At 35.3% G+C, this 24,003-nt stretch overlaps 1 protein-coding gene across 1 annotated transcript; it reads right to left on the bottom strand.

Annotated features, from left to right (window-relative positions):
• Positions 1-19,892: 19,892 nt before the first annotated feature.
• On the bottom strand, positions 19,893-23,693 carry LOC137399835 (homeobox protein Nkx-2.2a-like). Its single transcript, XM_068086071.1, has 4 exons — positions 23,544-23,693; positions 22,186-22,382; positions 21,674-21,790; positions 19,893-20,931 (listed from the first exon to the last, which is right to left on the bottom strand). The coding sequence occupies exons 1-4, from the start codon at positions 23,608-23,610 to the stop codon at positions 20,461-20,463; spliced, it is 852 nt and encodes a 283-aa protein (XP_067942172.1). The 5' UTR covers positions 23,611-23,693; the 3' UTR covers positions 19,893-20,460.
• Between the last annotated feature and the right edge of the window lie 310 nt (positions 23,694-24,003).

Raw genomic sequence — 24,003 nt, 5'->3', positions numbered from 1 at the left:
TTATTACCAAGGATAACTCTATTATTCTTATTACTAATGATAACTTTATTATTCTCTTTACTAAAAATAAATTTATTATTTTTATTACCCAGGATAACTCTATTATTCTTATTACAAAAGATAACTTTATTATTCTTATTACTAAGGATAACTTTATTATTCTTATTACCAAGGATAACTCTATTATTCTTATTACAAAAGATAACTTTATTATTCTTATTACTAAGGATAACTTTATTATTCTTATTACCAAGGATAACTCTATTATTCTTATTACTAATGATAACTTTATTATTCTTTTTACTAAAAATAAATTTATTATTTTTATTATTAAGGATAACTCTATTATTCTCATTACCAAAGATAACTCTATCATTCTTATTACTAATGATAACTTTATTATTCTCTTTACTAAAAATAAATTTATTATTTTTATTACCAAGGATAACTCTATTATTCTTATTACAAAAGATAACTTTATTATTCTTATTACTAAGGATAACTTTATTATTCTTATTACCAAGGATAACTCTATTATTCTTATTACTAATGATAACTTTATTATTCTTTTTACTAAAAATAAATTTATTATTTTTATTATTAAGGATAACTCTATTATTCTTATTACCAAAGATAACTCTATTAATCTTATTACTAATGATAACTTTATTATTCTCTTTACTAAAAACAAATTTATTATTTTTATTACCAAGGATAACTTTATTATTCTTATTACCAAGGGTAACTTTATTTTTACTAAATAGTCATAAGTACAGCATATGATGCACCACAGAGAATCACATTGTATCTACGGTATTTCATATGGGTAGTTGTAAGAGTGAACCTTTAAGATCTAGCTGGCTAAGTTCAAGGTCATTAGATGTGCTCAGAGAGTAGAGCAAAAAATAAAGTATGGAGGATATAAGAGAAGATCCCAGTTCAGGGCCCTTTAATATTCATTGTAGTAACTTGTATGTTTTACTTCATTGAAACAAAAACACAGAACAGTGAGAAATAGAAACAAAAAAAAGGTGCAATGAGGACGTACATGTGCAGAAGCATAACTGAATTAGCTGAAGGAGTTTAATTAATTAATTTAGCCAAAAAAAACACAATGAATATTTGAGTAGATCAGGGAAGTGTTGCCTGAGACTTGCTTTGAAGTGATTAAAATTGTTTATTTGTTGGAGGTTAGTTGACAAAGAGTTCCATACTGCCGACACCTGAAACATCTATTCCTAATTTAAAAACAATTCAAAATATAAATTAATAATGTTAGTTATATAAGAATACTCTTTGTAGAATTTTGTGTCAGTTTTCATATTTAAGACTGCTCAATAAAATCATTTATTCTTATTGCAGATTAAGCTGAAACTCATGAATTGAATTCGATTGAACTCAATAAATCTATACATGTAGTTGTCCTTTCTTTAATTATTAAAGTATGACAACTTCTAGCTACAACTAACAATAGAGCAGACCTGTCTCACATTAAGCAAAGATTTAATTTGGTTATATATGGTTGATGTTTTATCAAAATATGAATATGTCTGTATGTAGGTTACTTACGAGCTCAAAAAAGTAAAAATTTGAGTGTTTGTGAACAGCGGAGTAAACCAACCTTCTAAAACTATTTTTCCCAAGATAGACAACTCTCACAATGTTAAGCTATTAACAGATGCTACTATTACTCGAGAGTAAGAAAACGAAGCAAAATACTTTCATATTTAGGCCATTATCATAACACGATGTGGTGTTGGGGAGAGCCTCAAAGAACTGCCAATTAATCAAACTCATTAGCTTTGAGCAGATAACAATGACAGGGTGTAGCGCTTGCTACTCTCGTGAATGACGCTAATGTATTCATGCTTCCTGTTTAATTGTGTTCCAACGAGACCTGTTTGAATTGATGTAGCAGTTTTACCACATCAATCTTATTGTTTTACATGATAATCAATTATTTAGCGCTTTTTAGCCTCTGGTTCATACCAGTAGTTATAAGGCTCTGTAAAAAGTCTAACCAGTGGTTAAGAATAACACTATGTTGGCTCAAAGCAATTTTTTTAAGGTTAATCATGGCTTTTATTTTAAAGATTGTTGGTTGAAGAAACTGCAGGACACCTAAGCTTGCAAATAAGAAACTGCTGAACATTAAAACTTAACATCTGTAAAACTAGAGGCTGCAATTATACCTGCTGTCAGTACAAACAGCTTCCAAAGAAGAAATATACACATTAAATTTAATGCAGGCACAACATTAAAATATTTCACCTTTTTTTAAATTTGATGGTAAGATGATATCTACTTTAGATGATCCTTTGGAATTGATCAAACTTTTAAAGTTTGGTCATTTATTTGATTCGGAGCGACTGGGAAAGCTCTGATGGGAGGTGATAACTCCTGAAGTTGTTAGCAGTAGAATTACCTCACTACGGCAAAAGACTCTCTTTTATTATTATCATACCATTCTTCCTTTTCTGGTATTTTACTCAAGTAAAGTTTATAGTTGGAAAAGTTGGGATAGAATAGTTGGGATTTGTGTTCTCTTGAATATATATTTGACAAATATATCATTATTACTGGAACTGCTGCTCAGATAATTAAGTTTCATTTCACTTTTAACTTACTTCTCACAAATAGTTTTTTTATGTAGAAGAAGGAGGCGAGACCAAAATCGACGTTTTAAAAATCGTACAAGTAAGCCTAACAGTTCCTCGAAAAAAAGCAATGGAGTCTACCTCGTGCCCACCTCAACAACACATTCCAGCTCTTATGACTGGCTCCCCTGACTGGTAAGCATAATTTCTAACTCATAATTTTTGCCATTTTGTCCCTGCAGGTGCTCAATGCTCTCAGCTGCCAGTATCTAACAAGATATTCTGAACAGCGTTGGGTTTCGTGTTTTGCATATTTTAAGTTTTAACGACCAGAAAGAACTCCTTTTCCTAAAGCTGCAACATTACCTGTCTATATCTCTTTTATGTTCACAATTACAAACTAAACAATTTAATTTTACTGCAGAAGCCACACTTTGCTCATAGGATTATATTTAATTACATTTAAACTTAGAACAGTAAGTTTGGAAGAACAATTTTAATGAGTACTTTATCACCTGCAGGTGTCAGGTTTTAATCTCAAAATAAAGTCCAATAAAAAAATTTCTATGAGTTTACTGAGTATCAATCTATGGATATATATATGGATATGTCTATAGATATGTCTATGGATATGTCTATGGATACATCTATTGATACATCTATTGATATGTCTATGGATATGTCTATGGATATGTCTATAGATATGTCTATGGATATGTCTATGGATATGTCTATGGATATGTCTATGAATATGTCTACAGCTACTGCTAGTAGCAGGATTGGCTAAACGCTGTCTAGCACAGCATCATGCTAATAATCTTATGTGAATGAAGCAAATAATTTACAAAAAATCTTTTTTAAATATTTTATTTCGTAAACAAGAGACTCCAGAAAATAATTTGTACAGAGAATCATCAGCTCTCACTAATTATTAGCATAGAAATAACAATATTCCTTGCTGTTACATATAGATAATTTGTCGATCAGTATAAATGTATATGGTGTTTCCTCAGTCTCAGGCAATTGTATCCACAACGTCATTTTAATTTTTTGATAAGTTAATATACATACAGCGCTGTATATTAATATAATACTTAAAACATCAATTTCATGCCAAGGAGAATCATTTTATTGTTTTAGCTGTATTTACAGCCAAATAAAAGACAAAGGTTACATCTTTGTAAGGGCTTATATAATACTATAATATAAGTACACAGCTCGTAGCAGAAGTGTTAAAATAAATGAACTCATGAGACTATTGTTCTAGCATGAGCTAATACATAGTAGACAGTCTATATGTCTTGGGAATAGGTGTAAATAATGATCACCAAAGAGTCATTCAATAACACGGTTTAATTATGGTTCATTTTCAATAATTTAATATAAATCAACTACTTTGTAGGATAAAATTTTAAGTATTTCAACATTTGCATAAACAGCAATAGCCTCTTTTAATATTTTATTGGCTATAACTTTATGACAGCGTTTCTTATTTAGCAGCGGACGAACAGCATGCTGGCACTGAGAGGAACAAGGGGATAAAGACTAAAAACAACAACGGTGGCGGATGACAAATGAATGCTCACAGTCTATGAGCAAATTTAAGTTCTAGGGCTATTTATTAGTTGCTATAACAATATTTTGACTGAAACATATAGTATTAAAAGTTGTGCTGAGTGCTCATGAGGAAAATATACTCCGTTTATTTTTGTGTGATTTAATTAATGAGTAATATTTATATATTTTATGATTCCGCCAATATTGTTAGTAGTTTTGAGAGCCGCTCTATAAACCAGGGTTGACTAAAAAGGCTGGATTATTTATGATATTTTGTAATAAACATAAGCACCCTGCATGCTGCACGGTTCATCAGGGAGAGACTTGTGGGAATGAAAAACATAGATGAGCAATTAACTACTTCAACAAGCCAGACTCACCTGAATTATAATTTAGAGGAACATTTATTTATCATTACGTAATTAATTAGATAATTATTGATGCTGTGTTTGCCTCTCAGCCGAACCCTGACAACCCGAGGAGGAAGGAATGGCAAACCTCAAATAAACAGACATAAATGATGGCTTGGATAGCGGTAGTGACCTTGCCTCAAGTCTTCTCTTTGAAGTTTAGTTTGCATACCTCTTACGCCGTATCAGTACAAATTAGTAGGCGTATTTTTGAAATTTCTGTCGTAAAATCTTTTTGTGTTTATAAAATTTAGACCAATAATGCTTTTAAAAGCGTGAGCTTTCCCAGCAGAACATCTCATCAGTGCCCTTCTTGGGTATAGATACTCGGCTAGTTTTGTATTTTATATGGCTCCCTGTTCACCTAACGGTAGTACTTTCTATTGCCGATTTTTGTAGAGAACTAAAACACACCAGATATTAGACAGCTGCAGCAGATAAAGGTCATTGCGCTGTAAAGCATGATCACCGAGCAGCCAAAGTAAACTTTTGCTTGAGATTTTAATGACTTGAAACTATTCCATATTCCAATACATGTATGTGCAATATTTCACGCTTGCTTGATATTTTGCAGAAATTAATATACAATTTTCTCTTGGTCGCAGGGCTCTGAATGGCATTTACGCCTTTACATCTCGACCAACATTAAACAGTTATGAGTATCATTGCTATGGTGAAGTCTACGGAGTTTTTAAAATGCTTTTCGAGTGGTGAGCATTGTATAATTTATTAAAATTTCACATGTTAGTTTGCCAACAAATCTGGTAACTATATTGTAATTGATTTTGTCTGACAATTTCATGCAGACCTCGGCTTACCTAAGCTTGTAACTCGTCTTGTCGATTGCTATGCCAACAGTCTGCGTAAAAATGGAAGATTTTTCACCAGCAAGATACTCTTGTCTGACCGGTTGTATTTTGCGTGAGACTTGCTGATACTTGGCCCGCTAATCGTCCGCATAAAGACAAAGTGAGGTCGGTCCCTGAATTGTGAAATTAATATTCATGACCTCCCGGAAGGTGGTGAGAATTTGATGCTTATAATGAAATCAGAGACCACACCGAACCAAAAATAGAGTGGATACAAAGGTCATGTCACAAATCAGTCAAACACATTAAACGACTAATTTGTATTTTCTCTTTCAACGCACACCAGTCCTTGTTCTTTCAGACAAGCAGTTGAGATGATTTCACTCAGGTTTACGAGAAAACATGTTATGTCACTCTTCAAATTGTGAAGTAGCGAACAGTTTTCTTGGCACTGCTCCATCCGATCTATCATACTAGTCTGCTTGACCAAGACAAAGATAGCAGCATTTTTTTGGTCTAGAAATACCTTTGAGTAGAAAGAGAAGCTGTTACAAAGCTTCAAATATTCATAAAAGTGTGAGTCGTGTTTAATGAAGTCATTAAAGCTCATTTGCTGGTTTCGTGAAAGGCTAGCATGTTTTCTTAGCAGTCCGGTTTGAGGTTTGAACCCCCGACCTTGCCCGTCTCAAGCTCTTGTGGTTATGAGGATTCACACAGACTGTTAGCTTTCTCTATCCGCAAATTAGTTTGCCAACTTGTTATGAGTCTTTCTTCTTGTGGCCGAGCCGGAGTCAGTAAACAACTAACAGCTTAGAGAGCTTAGTAAAAACATGAAATAGTCAAATCTTACCTAAAAAAATCAAAAATAAACAAAAGATTTTGACTTTTTATATACTTAATAGAGAAAAAAAATCTATCAATCTATTTTTATGATTATCGTGAAGTGCTGTAAGCAGCACAAGCTGAGGTAGGTAGCTTGTAGTCTTGAGTCTAATTCAGGCATCATAAAATATTGCCACCGATAGAAATACAAAATTAAATTATTTAAAAATTATCACCACTGCACCGCCTTACTTATAACATTAAAATAAACATGATATTACATGAGTACCACTAACAAGTACCTACCATGTAGACAAAGGAAGTTGTTCATAGACCACGCTGACTTCTATGTCAGGGTAGTTTCACAACGAACAAAATTATCATATTTTACCAAAACTTCTGTTGCTTTTTGCTGAGGTTTTAATTAGCTCTTTTAACCTCTGCCATCTGTTCAGCTATTTAATAAAAAGACGATTCATTTTGTTTGCAATCAATGTCAGACCGAGAGCCAGAATGGAAGCGAATTCGGTATACCAAATATTTTGCTTGCAGAAGTTATTGATGTAAGCTGTCTGTTTGATTGATTTATTAGCATATATTATCTTGGCGACTAACAAAGAGCACAACAACAGGCTGTGCAATAGCTGTTCTCATTGCCTTGCGTAATTGCGTGCAAACAGCAATCAGGGGCTTCTAACCAACAAACATGTCACATTCTGAGTAAGATGTATGGAATAATAGGAAAGTGGCCTTCTCTGAACTTCCGGACAGTCAAGCTCAAAACCGTTACCTGTTCACGCTTTACTCTGTCTTCATTAATAGATATTTCTTGGTTTTTGTGAACATAAGCAGAACATGATGAAGAATTTGTAACTCTATCTAGAATATACTGTAGCAATGGCTGTCAATATGATGTCGTTACGCATTTATACGTGGTTATATTAATAGAAACAGCAAAGCGATCTGTCATGCCCACGGTGAACCTAGACATCCTAATACAGAATTAAATACAAAACAACACATCTTTTACAAAACAGAAAACAATAATACCTAAAGTTGCAGCTAGTAATTATTTTTGATCATTAAAGGCAGAAACTAGTTTTGATAAAAAATGTTCAGTTTTAGAATATAAAATATGATGACGCAATTGGCAGCGATTCAAGTATGAGTTTTATATTTCCACATTGTTCTGAGTAAGATAAGATCTAGCGGCTGGTTGCTGATTTACCGGGTTCTAGATGCTTCTAGACGCCTCATAAGTTGGGAAAGAATAGCGTGACATGAAAAGATAACAAAGGATGATGCAATATTTGGTACTTCACAGATTTGAGATGAAAGTTACTTGTTACAGAAAAGACAAAAATCAAAATAATCAAATGAAACAGCTGTTAAAAAAGATTTTATCAGATGTCTAAAGAAAAATCGATGATTATATCAATAGCTACAGAGCAACATTATTTTGGGCTCTTGCAAGTTCAAGAACCCAAAAGTGGATAAATGATAGCAGAAACAGCTATCAGTCTATTTTTATTGGCCGACCGGAGACACAATAGACACAATGAGCGTAACAAAGGCACTTCTTTTGTCATTCTGGCTTTTCTTTGACACTTCATTTTTTATAAACAGCAAAGACATTCATCTGCAAACAGCCTTCAATGTATCAGTGCTTGACATCCCCCAAAATATGTTTGAGGCTTCATTGAGTTTATAAAAAAGTAAAAATACTCAATTAAATAAAAAACATTAGATTGCTGAAAGCAAATTTTAGATATATATATAGGAAAAAGAGGGAATATCGTCACTCACAAACTTTAATGGAAATAGGCAAAAGGAAAAAGAAAAGGCGGCGAATAAGGTTACTTGCTGGTCTATAATAAAATTAGCAAAAGTCGAAGTACAGAACCGTTGTGTAAAATGGAATGAGGAGAAGTACATTGCCAAAATTGAGAGCAATTGCGAGCAGGGATACCGTGTATGAATGTTGAAGCTCGCAGATCAAAGTATCGATTGATTGAGTTGATCATTTCTTATGAAGTCAATCTGATTCATGTGCCTTTGTATGGCTGCATTATTCGGCCATTCAATACCCATTGCGTTCGGCCAGATCGGCAGTCATAAATTTAATTAATGGCAAATAGTGACGGAAGAGTGAGACAAGGAGTCTGCGTGGATAGGGGAGGAAAGGCCGTATCGCTCGCTCATGCCCCGGTTCCCACGGATAAAAGATTCTTCTTTGGCAAGCTTGTGTCTTATTCTATAAATATTTTTGATTCTTCGTAACTCTGGGTGCACTCTCCTTTGGCTGGTTACTAAAAATCTATGTCAAAAATGTCGCTAAATAAGACAAAACCTATTATGTTAGGTACTGAAGTTGTGGCTATTTTTCATTAAGACTCCATCTGATTGGGTGCTGAAATTACCAGTTGATCCTTTAACTATGAACTGTCCTAATTCTGTAATTACAGAGAATAGAAAAGGTGGCATGTCTAACGTACAACAAAACTGCTTCATGTACAAGTTCTGTCTGTTCTAGTCTTCGCACTTGTCTTGCATTTTTACAAATCCTTAAAGTAGCCTTATCAGAGTGGAGAACATAAAATGTACCAATGTTGCAAAGATAGACAATTTTTATGTCGATGCAACAAAACCAGTTAGCATAACTTAACAATTAATTCCTGAGTATTTAGAACAGCTCTTAAGATGTTATTGATTTTTTTGAATCATGTACGGATGGATCTAGATGTCACCCAGAACAGTCCACCAACAAGAAAAACCTTGCCTAGATATGTTCTCAGCTGAAGGCTATGCCAATAGGGTCACTGCTACAAGGAACTCTAGTGGCAGCGCTAACTAACGGGTTCCTGACTATATCGGTGATTAGGAGTCTCATACAGCTTGAGCCACTATTAAATTTTAAACCTGCTATTTTTACCATAAGGTTAAATATGTGATCATATTACGTATTAGACTGTGTTCTACTGTAATATGTGATAATATTACGTATTAGACTGTGTTCTACTGTAATATGTGATAACATTACGTATTAGACTGTGTTCTATTGTAATATGTGATAATATTACGTATTAGACTGTGTTCTACTGTAATAATGCAATAACATTATTTTTAGTAATTCCTTTTGCTACTAGAAACCAAGTGTTATGATAACTAACAAAAATGAGAGACAACTGTCGACAAAACTGTGTTATGAAATAAAAAACATCTGCCTGCATTACTTCTTTTTAACACGACGCAGCACATTAGCAGCTGCCACGCTCGAGGTCAGCATCTAAAAGGTTTCTCTCTTGTAGCATGCTGGGTGGCGCATGCTAATTTGACTCCCCGTGAGTGACCGTGTAACATCAGTGAAGTATGCCGACCTTAACAATCTAGCAGGTAGCCATCTATATTCTGAATTTCAAACGCTTGTTTAAGGTAGCAATTGATTATGTATTATCTTTTTTTTCTCGTTGACTATGTGTAAAACACTCAGTAATTGCTGCAGCTGGCCAGGCTGCTGCTTAAAAACAATTGTGAAGCAAAAGATTTTATAAGGACACATGACCTCTTTTTTAAGGTCGACCCATCTGGGTGCTTCACCTTCCCTTCCCCTGTCAGGGTGCTTCACCCTCCCTCCCCTGTCGGGGTGCTTCACCTTCCCTCCCCCTGTCAGGGTGCTTCACCCTCCCTCTCCCTGTCGGGGTGCTTCACCTTCCCTCCCCCAGTCGGGGTGCTTCATCCTCCCTCCCCCTGTGGGGGTGCTCACCCTCCCTTCCCCTGGCTACACACAATAAAGCAGCTGAAAAGCACATGATGTTGACAAACAGAATCACTAATAGAATTTAGAGGCTAAAATATTGTTACCTCTTCAAGTATCGCTATAGATTAATAGTTTCTCTTAAAGCCTGGACAGTTACTGATACTTACGCTTGATGATACTTACAGTTAGTGAAACTTACAGTTACTGACACTTATGCTTACTGATACTTACAGTTACTGATACTTACAGTTAGTGACACTTACAGTTACTAATACTTGCAGTTAGTGACACTTACAGTTACCGATACTTACGCTTAGTGACACTTACAGTTACCGATACATACGCTTAGTGACACTTACAGTTACCGATACTTACGCTTAGTGACACTTACAGTTACCGATACTTACGCTTAGTGACACTTACAGTTACCGATACTTACGCTTAGTGACACTTACAGTTACCGATACTTACGCTTAGTGACACTTACAATTACCGATACTTACGCTTAGTGACACTTACAGTTGCCAGTACTTACGCTTAGTGACACTTACAGTTACCGATACTTACGCTTAGTGACACTTACAGTTACCGATACTTACGCTTAGTGACACTTACAGTTACCGATACTTACGCTTAGTGACACTTACAGTTACCGATACTTACGCTTAGTGACACTTACAGTTACCGATACTTACGCTTAGTGACACTTACAGTTACCGATACTTACGCTTAGTGACACTTACACTTACCGATACTTACGCTTAGTGACACTTACAGTTGCCGGTACTTACGCTTAGTGACACTTACAGTTACCGATACATACGCTTAGTGACACTTACAGTTACCGATACTTACGCTTAGTGACACTTACAGTTACCGATACTTACGCTTAGTGACACTTACAGTTGCCAGTACTTACGCTTAGTGACACTTACAGTTACCGATACTTACGCTTAGTGACACTTACAGTTACCGATACTTACGCTTAGTGACACTTACAGTTACTGATACTTACGCTTAGTGACACTTACAGTTACCGATACTTATGCTTAGTGACACTTACAGTTACCGATACTTACGCTTAGTGACACTTACACTTACCGATACTTACGCTTAGTGACACTTACAGTTGCCGGTACTTACGCTTAGTGACACTTACAGTTACCGATACTTACGCTTAGTGACACTTACAGTTACCGATACTTACGCTTAGTGACACTTACAGTTACCGATACTTACGCTTAGTGACACTTACAGTTACCGATACTTACGCTTAGTGACACTTACAGTTACCGATACTTACGCTTAGTGACACTTACACTTACCGATACTTACGCTTAGTGACACTTACAGTTGCCGGTACTTACGCTTAGTGACACTTACAGTTACTGTTACCTATAGTTACTGCCAAACAACTACTACTGTTACTCGGTAAACTGACAAACTCTTACTTGACTTTTACTAAAAAGAAGATTAAAAATAGCTTATAATAATCGTTATCAAGAGCAGAGACCAAATCAGAACTCTCAGTTTTTAATAGTCCTATTTAGAGAAAAACCTAAAAGGGTCCAGGAAGTTCATTAGTTTGATAAACTGCAGAGTGAATACGGCCAGGCTTCATTAAAGCAAGATTCATTTAAATGAGTCATTTTTATTATGATTTAAGGTGATAATTGACTTTCCATATTGCAAAAGCTGATCAAAGAAAACATCTCATAAATCAATTAAATGTGCTATAAAGTACAAATATTTCCACCTTTTATCACCATTTGGTCGCCTGAGGCTATCCCCTGTGCCAGCTACGCGTAATATCACTTCTCATGTTGAGCATTTCGTGAACCTTTAATTTTCCAACAAAAATGCAAATTCTATTCTGAGAACTTGTAAATTGGATGAATTTACCAACTAATCTACAAAAATCACTCAGAAAACTACTATTTGAAAATTTAAAGCTCATATTTTTCATCCAAAGAAGTTTGACTTTCTGAATGATAATATCTGAAATCTGTGCCATGTCTGTGGCTGCCGGGGATCTCTTTACCATATTTAACATACACCTAAACTAATTCAAAAATAAAGTTTTGTAAAATTTTTGAGCAACAAATAAATAAAATAACACAACCTATCTTCTTCAAAACTAAATCATTACTAATTAAAACCATATATTTGTAATACTAAAAATTTTTTTGAAATACTAAAAAAAGAAAAATAATAGTTACCTAATCGAAGTTTTTAGAAAATTGTTTACGCCAGAGTGGAGTGTTCCTTGCCGTGAGCTCATCTAGTGAAAGGGATAATGGTTTTAATAAAATACTCAGTGACATTCGGTGCTTGTATCCAATGTTTGATTTTCTAGTCTAACTTACATGTATGTTATAACAAAAAGCAGTAAGAATCTGTATAGCGCTTGTCATTATCTCCACCATAGCTAGAACAACTTCATTCAGATTATAAGTAAGCCTATTTAAACAAGAATGGCTGAACTAAAGTTAGTCAACTTTGTTGCAAGAGAAGATATATTTGTTATACTGTAATAATGTTTCAGTTATAATATAGGTTCAAAAGGTGTTATTTTACAAAGCAAGGATGGCAGCTTTTTATGTTACTTGCCTTTGAAAAAACTAGCTATTTCTAGTTAATTTTGTCCTTCTGGGTTCTATAGCATAATGTGCCACCAGTTATTTTATCTGGTCAATTGTGCATGGTCAGTGGTGAGAGCCACAGCTCTTTTATCGAAAAAGAGGCATTGTTGGTCAGATAGATGAAGGGATTACGAATCATCAGATTCTGTAGTTTTGAAGAAGTCACGCTTTGAAGAAGTCAAGGTTTGTACGCTTGAATTTGCTTAGGGCAGATATTTATTGGTGCGAAGGCAATTGTATAATGTAAAAGGTGCAATAGCAAAAATCTAGTGAACTAGAACATAAATAGTCTATGTATTGTGCAAAAGATAGTAAAGTATTATATCATGTTATTCTGTTGATTGTGTATTAGGCTATAATAAAACATGATATGCCATAATACTACACATTACATTCCCTATGCAGCATTGCGATGGGATGCAGTAAACTCTATTAAATACAATAGGTGCATAATGCACGGTTCAATAATACATAATGAAATATAGCTCAATGCTATGCAATACCACACAGTATAACAGCATACAATCAATACAACACAATATAATAATATAATAAATAGCATTGAATAATATAATACACTACACCACAGAATAATATAGTACAATATAGTATATTATAATATAGTATTATACAATATAATATATTGTATCATAATGTATTATTGCATAATAAAATATAAAATAATAAAGCAATTTAATAAATTCACCTTTTATCGGTACATCAACATCAACTGTGTCAACTGTTACTGGTTGCTCTAGGTAACATTAAGCTGTTGGCATAAGAAGAAACGTGCTAATAATTGTTGTGGAGATCTGAAGGTGAATGTAAATTATTATACATATATAGAAAACTAAAAAGGCAGTATTGCTTTGTAAAATTGATGATATGTCCAAAATACAAGCTATAGAAATTTTAAAAGAACTGAAATGCAAACACGTGTTGAGCAAGCATTTGAATCTTCGTGACCCCACTTTGAAAAAATCAATTGAAAGAACGAATGGTAATATAACCATCTACAAATGATGTTTAAATAGAAAAAAACTTAAAACACTTTTAAATCACAACATTGAGCACACAAAAAAAACTGTTGCTATATCCGGAAAGAGCAATTGCCTCCGATCGCTCACCGTCACATTTTAGTACCTCTTTCGTGTTTAAAATTGAAAGTCAAGTATAGATAGTATAGAGGGTTTGTCAGCGGCCAAATCGTCTAGTTTTTTTCAGGAAGTGTAAAGCTGAGAGATAGTAGAAGAGACATATTAATAGAGTTGAGAGTTAGTAGAAGGGAGTCATTGGATTGCTAATGATGTGTGAACAATCAATCTGGTTGCCCTTTATTGCGCACTACCTAGCAGAATCTGATCAAGTTTGTAAATTTAATAAAGAAATTTGTGAAAATAGTCGGTAATAGAACTAGGTTGACTAGATTGCCAGTAACATCACAGGCTTCATGTTTTATTAGCTACAGGTTAATTAGCTAATATTGAGCTGGTTGTTATCTACCTCCAGATCAACAACAATGCATAAGTTTGTGGGGCTGCTTAGCAAATGCTCTGGTAGTAGTATTCTGACACTAAAAACATGTTGGAGTAAAAGCAAGCTGATCACAACTTGGCGCTTATACAAGATCAGTCATCCCAAAGAGGTGCATTTGAAAAGGTTTTCTATGGAGAACACGCTGATAGAACAATAATTGTTATGTCAACCCTTTGCAAGCAAAAATCAGTTGATAGCGGAAGGCCATGGCCACTTTTTGAAAGCAGCTTTTGGATATGTTTAAATATTCCTTTTCGAGTAGCCAATATTCAGCAATAGCAAGCAATATTAAGCATTTTCATGTGAACACCAATAGCTTTTGTTGATCAGATTTAGATCAGCTTAAGGTCATAAGGTCATAAATAATTAATTCTCAGTGTATTATAATATAGCTCTAGTTATGATTGTTTCAAAATAATGCTCGAATACAAAGGCTATATGATATGACTAATACATGAAAATCTCATGGTCGCTGATAGCAAAGTCTCTCTAAGTCAGCGCTGACAGTTTGCTCTGTCGTCTGCTGTATATATAAGGTTCAGCAGCAAATGAATTGAGATGGTAAAATCACTTATAAACTTGCTTATTGCAAACCAGCCTTTACAGGTACAGCGCACTTTTAGAAAATGTAAGTATAATTGCTGGAATGCTTATTTCTAGTGGAATGGAGTTTTTAGAAAGAACTCGTTTATTTTTTAGTATAATCGTAAGCCATAAACACAATTGACAACCTTTTGTTATTTGGGGAGTAACAAGTTTTGTTTTATTATAACTTATGCAAGAGAACTAGTTTTTATTATGCAATAAACTGACAGTGTTTATGGACAGCGTCCATGATACAATGGTTGTCAGACTATAATGATTTCTATTATCATAATCTGTTCTCTAATGATTGACAATGCTTGTGAAAATCTGTTTTCTTATTATCAGAAAAAACCTATAAATTGTGAGATTTTATATTGCTGTTTTTGAAAATTTTTAAAGCAAGACAGCATATGACTGCAGAAGAGGTCACTAAGCAGCTTTACATTACTAAAAAAAATTTTTAAACTCTCAGATCATTCTAGTTTTGAATTAGAATTTTTGCTCGAAATAAATTAGAACATGCAAAGATGTTTTAAATGAAAAAACATTAACATACATATGTTTCTTTTCTATATAACATAAACACTTCAATGGGTGATGAAAATTTGAAAAATAGTGGGAAGTACAATTTTTTTCCCATAATTTTTAAGATGTTTTGGTGAATTCAGGCTAGTGGGCTGAGCACACCATGTATTTTCACAAACCTGTGTAAGCTGAGTGACCCACAATTTCTCCTAAACATCCAAGGTTTTTACACCTGATCACATTAGGGATGTAAGAGAACATTAATGTCAATATTGCACTTAGATAGCGCCAGGCAAGGACTCACAGAGGAAATGCTTACTATCTCTACGATTCGCTGAATTCTTTTATATTTGACATTTTAATTTTTTTTTTGTTGACTGACGACGAAGGGTTATATATTGCTTTGAAGTACGGATTGATGCATTCTGACTGCTAAGCTCACACAATGTAATCTTTAGTTATTATCTACGCCGACAACGGATAATTCTAGCCACTCTGATGATCACAACCTCGGCAAATGCTCAACTTCGGTGCTCAAGCCAAAATTCCAAAATTATGGTTTAGCTGACGACTTATAATTTGACATTTTGCCAGAGTGTAAAAATGGGAAATCAAAATTGATTTATCAAAGGTTGAAAATATTTGAAGAGTTGTTCTTGGCCGCGGCATCGTATTAGCTTGTACTGATTATCCTTATATAACCAGTAGATATGTGCTCTTGGATGAAAGTATATTTATTATTTATTATTTGTTTATATAAAAATATATAAATAGTTGTGATGGTGACACACGTATTTGGCTAGGCGCAGGTTTATCTTCAGAACTGTTGTTTATCGAAGAATGAAGACTCTCCAAACAAATTATGAAGAGAGCCCGGTTAATCAGCTACTGCAAACTTCTGGCTGCTAACTAATGGTAGTACAGGAGTAAAAATAACTTTCATCTATTAAAACACAAACAAACTATTTATGAAATTTGAGTATGAGGTAACAAAAGCTTTTTGTCAGGCTCCACTGTCAACTGTCTAAAAAATAAAATTCCTCTTTGGTTATACTCTCACTCATCTAGGAAAAAAGCAAGTGTAAGGCTTCAATACCTTTGCCAGAGTTGTAGAGAAGGAATATAGGTAAGCATACATGATGATGGTAGCTTGACTCTAGATAGTGTATAATGCTGTTCACAAGTGGGCTGACTCCAGATGGTGTATAATGTTGTTCCCAAGTGGGCTGACTCCAGATGGTGTATAATGTTGTTCACAAGTGGGCTGACTCTATAGATGGTGTATAATGCTGTTCACAAGTGGGCTGACTCCAGATGGTATATAATGTTGTTCACAAGTGGGCTGACACCAGATGGTGTATAATGTTGTTCACAAGTGGGCTGACTCCAGATGGTGTATAATGTTGTTCACAAGTGGGCTGACACCAGATGGAGTATAATGTTGTTCACAAGTGGGCTGACTCCAGATGGTGTATAATGTTGTTCACAAGTGGGCTGACTCCAGATGGTGTATAATGTTGTTCACAAGTGGGCTGACTCCAGATGGTGTATAATGTTGTTCACAAGTGGGCTGACTCCAGATGGTGTATAATTTTGTTCACAAGTGGGCTGACTCCAGATGGTGTATAATGTTGTTCACAAGTGGGCTGACTCCAGATGGTGTATAATGCTGTTCACAAGTAGGCTGACTCCAGATGGTGTATAATGTTGTTCACAAGTAGGCTGACTCCAGATAGTGTATAATGTTGTTCACAAGTAGGCTGACTCCAGATGGTATATAATGTTGTTCACAAGTGGGCTGACTCCAGATGGTGTATAATGCTGTTCACAAGTGGGCTGACTCCAGATGGTGTATAATGTTGTTCACAAGTAGGCTGACTCCAGATGGTGTATAATGTTGTTCACAAGTAGGCTGACACCAGATGGTGTATAGTGTTGTTCACAAGTGAGCCGACTCCAGGTGGTGTATAACGTTGTTCACAGGTGGGCTGACTCCAGATGGTGTATAATGCTGTTCACAAGTCGGCTGACTCCAGATGGAGTAAGAAATTACAGGGTGAGCGACTGATCATTCGCTGGCTTCTGAGCTTTTCTAAAGACCTACCGTTACATACTTGCTTGTTCTTTGGTTGACATAGGTAAGTTGAAAGGTAGGTCTGGTTCTTTCATTTTATTACATTGTGTAAAGGTGCTGTGTATCTGAATAAATATGTTATTATTAAAATACATACTATGATGTTGTATGATTATATAATTATTATATGTGATTATATTGTAACATGTTATTATTAAATACGTACATATTAATATACATATGCGTGTATATACACAGATAGTCAGGTACACAGCACATATATATATATATATGTTATAGGTATTATTAATATGAATAATGTATATGTATAACATATACATGTGATATACATGTACATGTATATATAATATGGGTAAAAGGAAAAAAATTTAGCTAAAAGTCCTTACGAATTTGAAAAGCACCGTTGCCACTTGTCACCTAAAGAGCATAGTTGCGCAGAACAGATTTGTAGTGAGCTTTAACTAAATATTTCTTCTCTTTTCCCATATTATTATTTTACTTCACAGAAATTTTTTTTCAGTGTAGATTTCCTGTTTGTTATAATTTTAGTACGCACCTACATATGCAATACATATACAGGCGTATATATAATAATTTCTCATATATGCTTATGGACTCTGGTAACACAACACCTCCTTATCCCGCTTGTCAAATGGTCAGCACTATTCGGATGTTGGCATTGGTTTCACCATAAGTTAGCTCTTTTCATTTTATGAATTTTATGTAAGCTTGTGGGTGTTGGAGAGCATGTAATTACACTGGTCATACTTATTTGAAAGAACATGGAAAAGAAAAATTCCGTTTCGGCAACCACAAAATTGTGACACGAAACTAATAAGCGAGTGATTTATTGATGGATATTAATTATGTAAAGGTGCTGGTTGCTCGGTGGTATTGTCTTATATAATGCGCTTTTTTGTTTTTGCTTGTAATAAAAGAGAGCTGATGATTGATTGGCTACTAAAGTAGGAAGTACGTTTTTGCATGCTATAATTAATGCGGCATCGTGATAAGGTTTCTCCCTTAGTCAGTATATCCCTGGATTAATTTTAATCTTGATAAACTAGAGGCTTTTCATGCATTTATAACCAAACTCAGTAGACTCTGTTTATTGTGAGAGTTTTCTACTTGCTAGCCTGTGTACCAGAGAATAATCAGCAGTTTCAGTGTGTTAGGAAACTAAAAGATAATCCAGTCAAGCGGTTACCACTTTCATAGACTGTCCCAAACATGTTTACAATTGTTTGTAAAACAGCTCGCTATATATAGATACAAGAGGAGACAATGCCTTTATAAGGCTTTTTACTGCTATTATATGTGGAAAGGCCCTGTTATGTTTGTACAATAGCAAACATAAAATGAACCTCAAATTTGCAAATACACAAACAAACAAATACTGTGAAGATTAGATATATTCATGAAAATGAAGTGAATTTGAGTTTTACAATCACTTTAAAAATTGAATTGTGGGAAAGTTTGCTCAGTTTAAATAGGAACTGTTTGCTGCCTACATAGATTTCACAAGAAACTGGCAATTTACAAAGCCGTCAGACCAAAACACTGTCATGTGTCATACACTCTATTACTTTTGTGCCAAAACTATAAACAAAGTATGTTGTTTTTTAAAAGACTTTCATTGGCAAAAGGTGTATTATACACACTATGTTACTTTCAGCTATTATAATATAATTATATTAATACACCTATTATATATATTATAATAGGTGTATCTATTCATTTGGAATATGTCAAATTTCATGCATATACATATATAGCTTGGCAGAACATATGCATTATAACTATTTTTTATGAAAATTTGCAAAATAATTTTTGAGCTGATCCTGCTATGAGCTGGCTATTCTTCATTTACATTCGTGTGTCAACAAGATGGAATCCCTAAACACACTATCATTATGCAATTTGAAGATGGCAAGGTTCAGATGAAAGCTCTGATCCCACCTCATGGTATCTAATGACCTTCATCTAACCTCTACATCAACGCAATCTCTCCATATATTTTACAAGTTTTTTTAAACGGACGCAGCTACACTCTCTACACTCTGTTTTTTATCTACAAACCTTGTAAGTTATTCAACTAACTCTCTCACTCGCAGACTATTCCTGTTTGGTCACAGCCTTGTGATTTCTGCTCAAACTCATATCTCGCCATAGATCTCAATGAGAAATATCTATGCAAATCTTGCGCTGATAGCATCAGCTTTTAAACCTCACGCTAGAGAGAAAGTGATGGCTGTTATTTATTACCAATTGCGTAGCAGCAATAATGCCAGATGGTGTAATCATATGTAGTGGGCTTCAAGCCCAAATCCTTATCTGTTAGTAGATCCATGTTCACTTCATTTCTATAGACAAGAATTGCTTCTTCATAGAACTCTTCAGCAAATGTGAATTAAAAGATAACCTTTTGTTACACGCTTGCTTTCGCTAACTAAAAGATGAAAATTTAATGTTGGTTTTCGTTCTTGTAGTTATTTTATGCAGTTATTCTCCTAGTTCGACGTTCATTGGCCAATGACAAGAAAGAATATGATTAACTGCGTAAGTTCAGATAATATATTTAGAGGAAAATAAATCACGATTTACATTGATATTTGATTGTGACAAAACATATTGACTTTATATACAACCTGACATCGATTCAGCTCTTACTGCTACAGAAAGTACTGAAGGTATATAAATTATTTAGAAATATCTAATTTACCATATATGGGGATGTGATGATTGAACGTTTCAATGCACAGAAAGCTGTCATACTTTTTTGCGACTGCGCAAACAAAAAATCTTAAACGTAAAATACAGAGTAAAGACCTTATGGCCCACACCAACAAGTTATGGTTGATGCCTGGAGATTCAAATGCTTTTGTAGAGGCAGCACGGAGGAATGCTTAGCAGTGAAAGGAATGTAGAAAGGGAAGTACTAAGACAGAAAGTTTGGGACGCAGGCGTACATCTCAGAGATCAAGCTCTCATATCATTAAGTTAAAAAAGGTCATATTAAAGCCAAGCGTGAAACAACCTTACAACACAATTCACAAAGATTGCTCGGATAACTCCAAATAAAAATTGTACATATATTTGATTGAGAAAGGAGAGGGCTCTATTGCCTACCAACCCCACCGGCAGGTTTGTTGGACAAGTGGAGGGTTATATGTCGAGAAGCCAGCCATGTGATTCGAGCTGTGCATCTGCGACTGCATGGTTGGTGACATTGCTGATGCTAAGTTATTGTTAGAGAGGTAGGAGTCATGCCCTGTGTCGACAGGGTACTGTGGGTAAGTCGCAGGAGGATACTGCGATGACACTGCGTTATAGGAGTGAGCAGCAGCGTTCATAAGACTATTGTGTACGGATTGAGCTGTGCTCGTGAAGGCTGTTGCATGATTACCCATCGGGTTATTATAGTCTGGCGTTGGGCCTGGATAGATATTTGACGGGCTGGGACACCGTTTACCGTCTCGTACTAGGACCGGCACAGGAACTCGACGTGCCGCAGAAACAGAAGATAGCTCAAAGACCTTATTGTCAGATCGAGATTTCTTCATCTTGTATCGGTGGTTTTGAAACCAAATTTTGACCTGAAAAAGAAATGTAGAGATTAGGTGAGTGAGGTGTTTTAGGGTCCATGTAAGAGCTGTTCTGTCACTAAGCGGGATTTAAAAGGATGAGACTGCCAGGCTGAATACTGTTCTTTTTTAAGCTACTCTTACATGACCCGTTGATTATAAATTATGAGAGGTAAAGGCCTTTCACTCATCGTGTATTAAAACTTTCAATGGACATTTGATTGAAGGGCAGTTATTAATGACAGCAAAGTGTGGCGTCGGTTTGACTCTTACAATCTTAACCCTTGCCAAATTTCATTTCAGAGGATTAGTTTTGCATTCGTTAGGTGAAGAGCCGCGCTGCACTGAGCCACCCAAAAACTCAAATTATCAAAGTTATTGAACTTTTCTTATGAAACCATGAAATTTATTCAATTAATCATTCCAAACGACATCAAAAATTTGAAAATTGACAATCATAGAAGCTTCGCCGCCGTATTGCAAATCATAAAATCATAATTATAATTCATTGAATTGTCTGCAGTTTCACCGCTGAGTTTTATTTATGGTTTAAAGTCAAGCCATCTGCGTGTCTGCAGAAGCAGCCTAGCATGAACTGAGTCATACCACACCCAGGATTGTTCCCAAAAGTAAATGGCACTCTAAAACCTAGGCCATGAAAAAATAGGCTTCGTATTTACTAAGATATGGCTGGTTATTCTCACCACAAGTTCAATGGCTGGAAAGAATGCTGCTGTTACATAATAATGCTAACCTGAGTTGGGGTAAGGCGAATTATTCCCGCTAAGTGTTCCCTTTCCGGTGCTGATAGATATTTCTGCTGTCTAAATCGTCTCTCCAACTCATATGTTTGCGCTTTAGAGAAAAGAACCTGCAAATTAACATAAATATACGATTAGCGTTTGAGTAAACAAGACGACAGCCATACAATTTGCGGAATACATTAATCAAACAAAGAGCCAATTTTTTGACAATTTACATGAAAAGCTGGTTACTGGGCTGACAAACACCTCTATTAACTCTGTAACATTCTGAGTGATGGAAGCTTAGAGATAACGGAATGTCGTGCCGGCTATGAGTTTAGCGCCTCCTCGCGAATGAGCTGTTTTGTTAAAGCGGATCAACAAACTGGTGACAAACAAAGGAGGCCTACGAATACACCCCTATCTGACCTGACATCAAAGGCGATCCTATTAATCAGCATGTGTAATCAATTACCATTAGCCCTGGTTACACCTGCACTCAGCTATACAGTTTCATACTCACCCTTCTCTTGCGTTTCTTGCTGGAACCTTCTTTTTTATCTCCTTCATCCACAGAGCTCTTATCGGTAACTCCGTCCGACGCTGCATCATCGTCATCGGCTTCTAGCGGAGAATCTGGGCTACCGTCATGGTTGGACAGGTCGTCATGTGCCTTTAGACAGTTGGTTTCATCCATTGAGTTGCCTGTTGGAATCAGATCTATAAAATAAAATGCAGCAGTTTTTTGCAACTGTTATAACAGAAACAGCAGACGATTAAAAATTAGACGATTAGACGATTAAAAAAATATATAAATAGTTCTGTAAGTCTTTGGCAAAGGCACAAAGTGGTTCTGATTATATTTAATTAAGTGCAATTCCATGACATCTTTCCCTTTCAACTTTCAAAGAACTTGGCAAGGCGCTTAAGCATATGTGTATTTCAATAATTGCCTTTAAATGAAACCCTTCCTACCGCACATGCTGATCTATCCATACTATAAACTTTATGTGTGTATACAGGAGATAGTGCACACTACAACAAACTGGCTCTCACGCTGTACTGTACAGAAGCAAATTGGTTGTGCTAACAGCACCATCGGTTGATGAAAGATTCTAAGGCTGCTATAAAAAATGCTGATGCCCAAATTTGTCTTCATGTACGATATAAAAATGTACGCTACCAACAAACTGGTTTCGTTCTATCTATGAACTTTTTATCCAATCATTGTTATTATGCACTAATGAAAAACCGAATGACCTCTTCTCAGATCAGGGACGCAGTTTGTTCTTCTGCTAGCTAAATGTTGATTTGATAACAGTATCAATCCTATCAACCAGATTGGCAGCGGCTTTGATCTTTGTTAACATTGCGGCAAAAATGACTTTATACGTGTGAGACGATAGCTTTGGTACCCAATAGTCATACCTCTAGTCTCACACTTGGGTAGGTTTGATACTGCACTGCCACAGTTATAGTCTCATATGTAGGTAGAGTTAATACTCTACCGGAACACCTATAGTTTCACACACAGGTAGATTTGATACTCTACTGTAATGCCTCAAGTCTCGCACATCTAGGTTTGACACTATATAGTCACATCTACCTACAGAACAACTCTATAAATTTGTCAAAAGCATAAATTATGCCATCTATAAGTATGGAAAAATTTAGAAAACCTTTGTTTGAAATAAAATCATGCGCAATAAAGTAATATATATATATTAACAAGCGCACACTAAATCTGATTATAGGAAATGAATATAGATATAAATTTTTTAAATAAAACATGCGCCGTCGCCAGTCAACAGCGAACATCACAACTGAATGGTTTAAACAGACAAGTTAAGCACAGAATTGTGAGGAACTTAAATCACTCACATTGGTCACGCCACTGAGTCGGTACGTATAGCATGGTGTTTGTAGCAGGCTGCTGCCCGTTCAACATTTAGTGACAAGAATATCCTTTGAGATCAACAGATAGAAATGAAAATGAGAAACCTCAAGACTGGAGTGCTGGTCACCTCAGCAACCTTTGGCAAATTAATCTCTACTATACGCCTCTTTATCTCTTATATACGCGAACATTCAACCGTGAAACCCCGCTGTACCTGCCGAGCACTGCCAGGGCTCTAAAAATAGATCGGTACAGACCGCAGGCATTGGAGCGAATCAACGAGCCCCATTGTGTGGCTTTCAGATGACAGTCCATTTATGGTCGTAAGAAGGTTAATACCATTACCAACCTAGCCAATGTGTTTTTAAGAAATTTGATTCTTGTTTTTCTATGTTTTTTCTGCGTTTATTTGCTGAGTGGCCCAATTGTTCCGGCAAGAAGTCG

The sequence above is a fragment of the Watersipora subatra genome, chromosome 7, assembly GCF_963576615.1.
Source record: "Watersipora subatra chromosome 7, tzWatSuba1.1, whole genome shotgun sequence".
In the NCBI taxonomy this organism is placed as follows: Eukaryota; Metazoa; Bryozoa; class Gymnolaemata; order Cheilostomatida; family Watersiporidae; genus Watersipora; species Watersipora subatra.
Note: the sequence above shows the minus strand (reverse complement) of the source record. Positions and strands in the feature narration are given on the sequence as shown.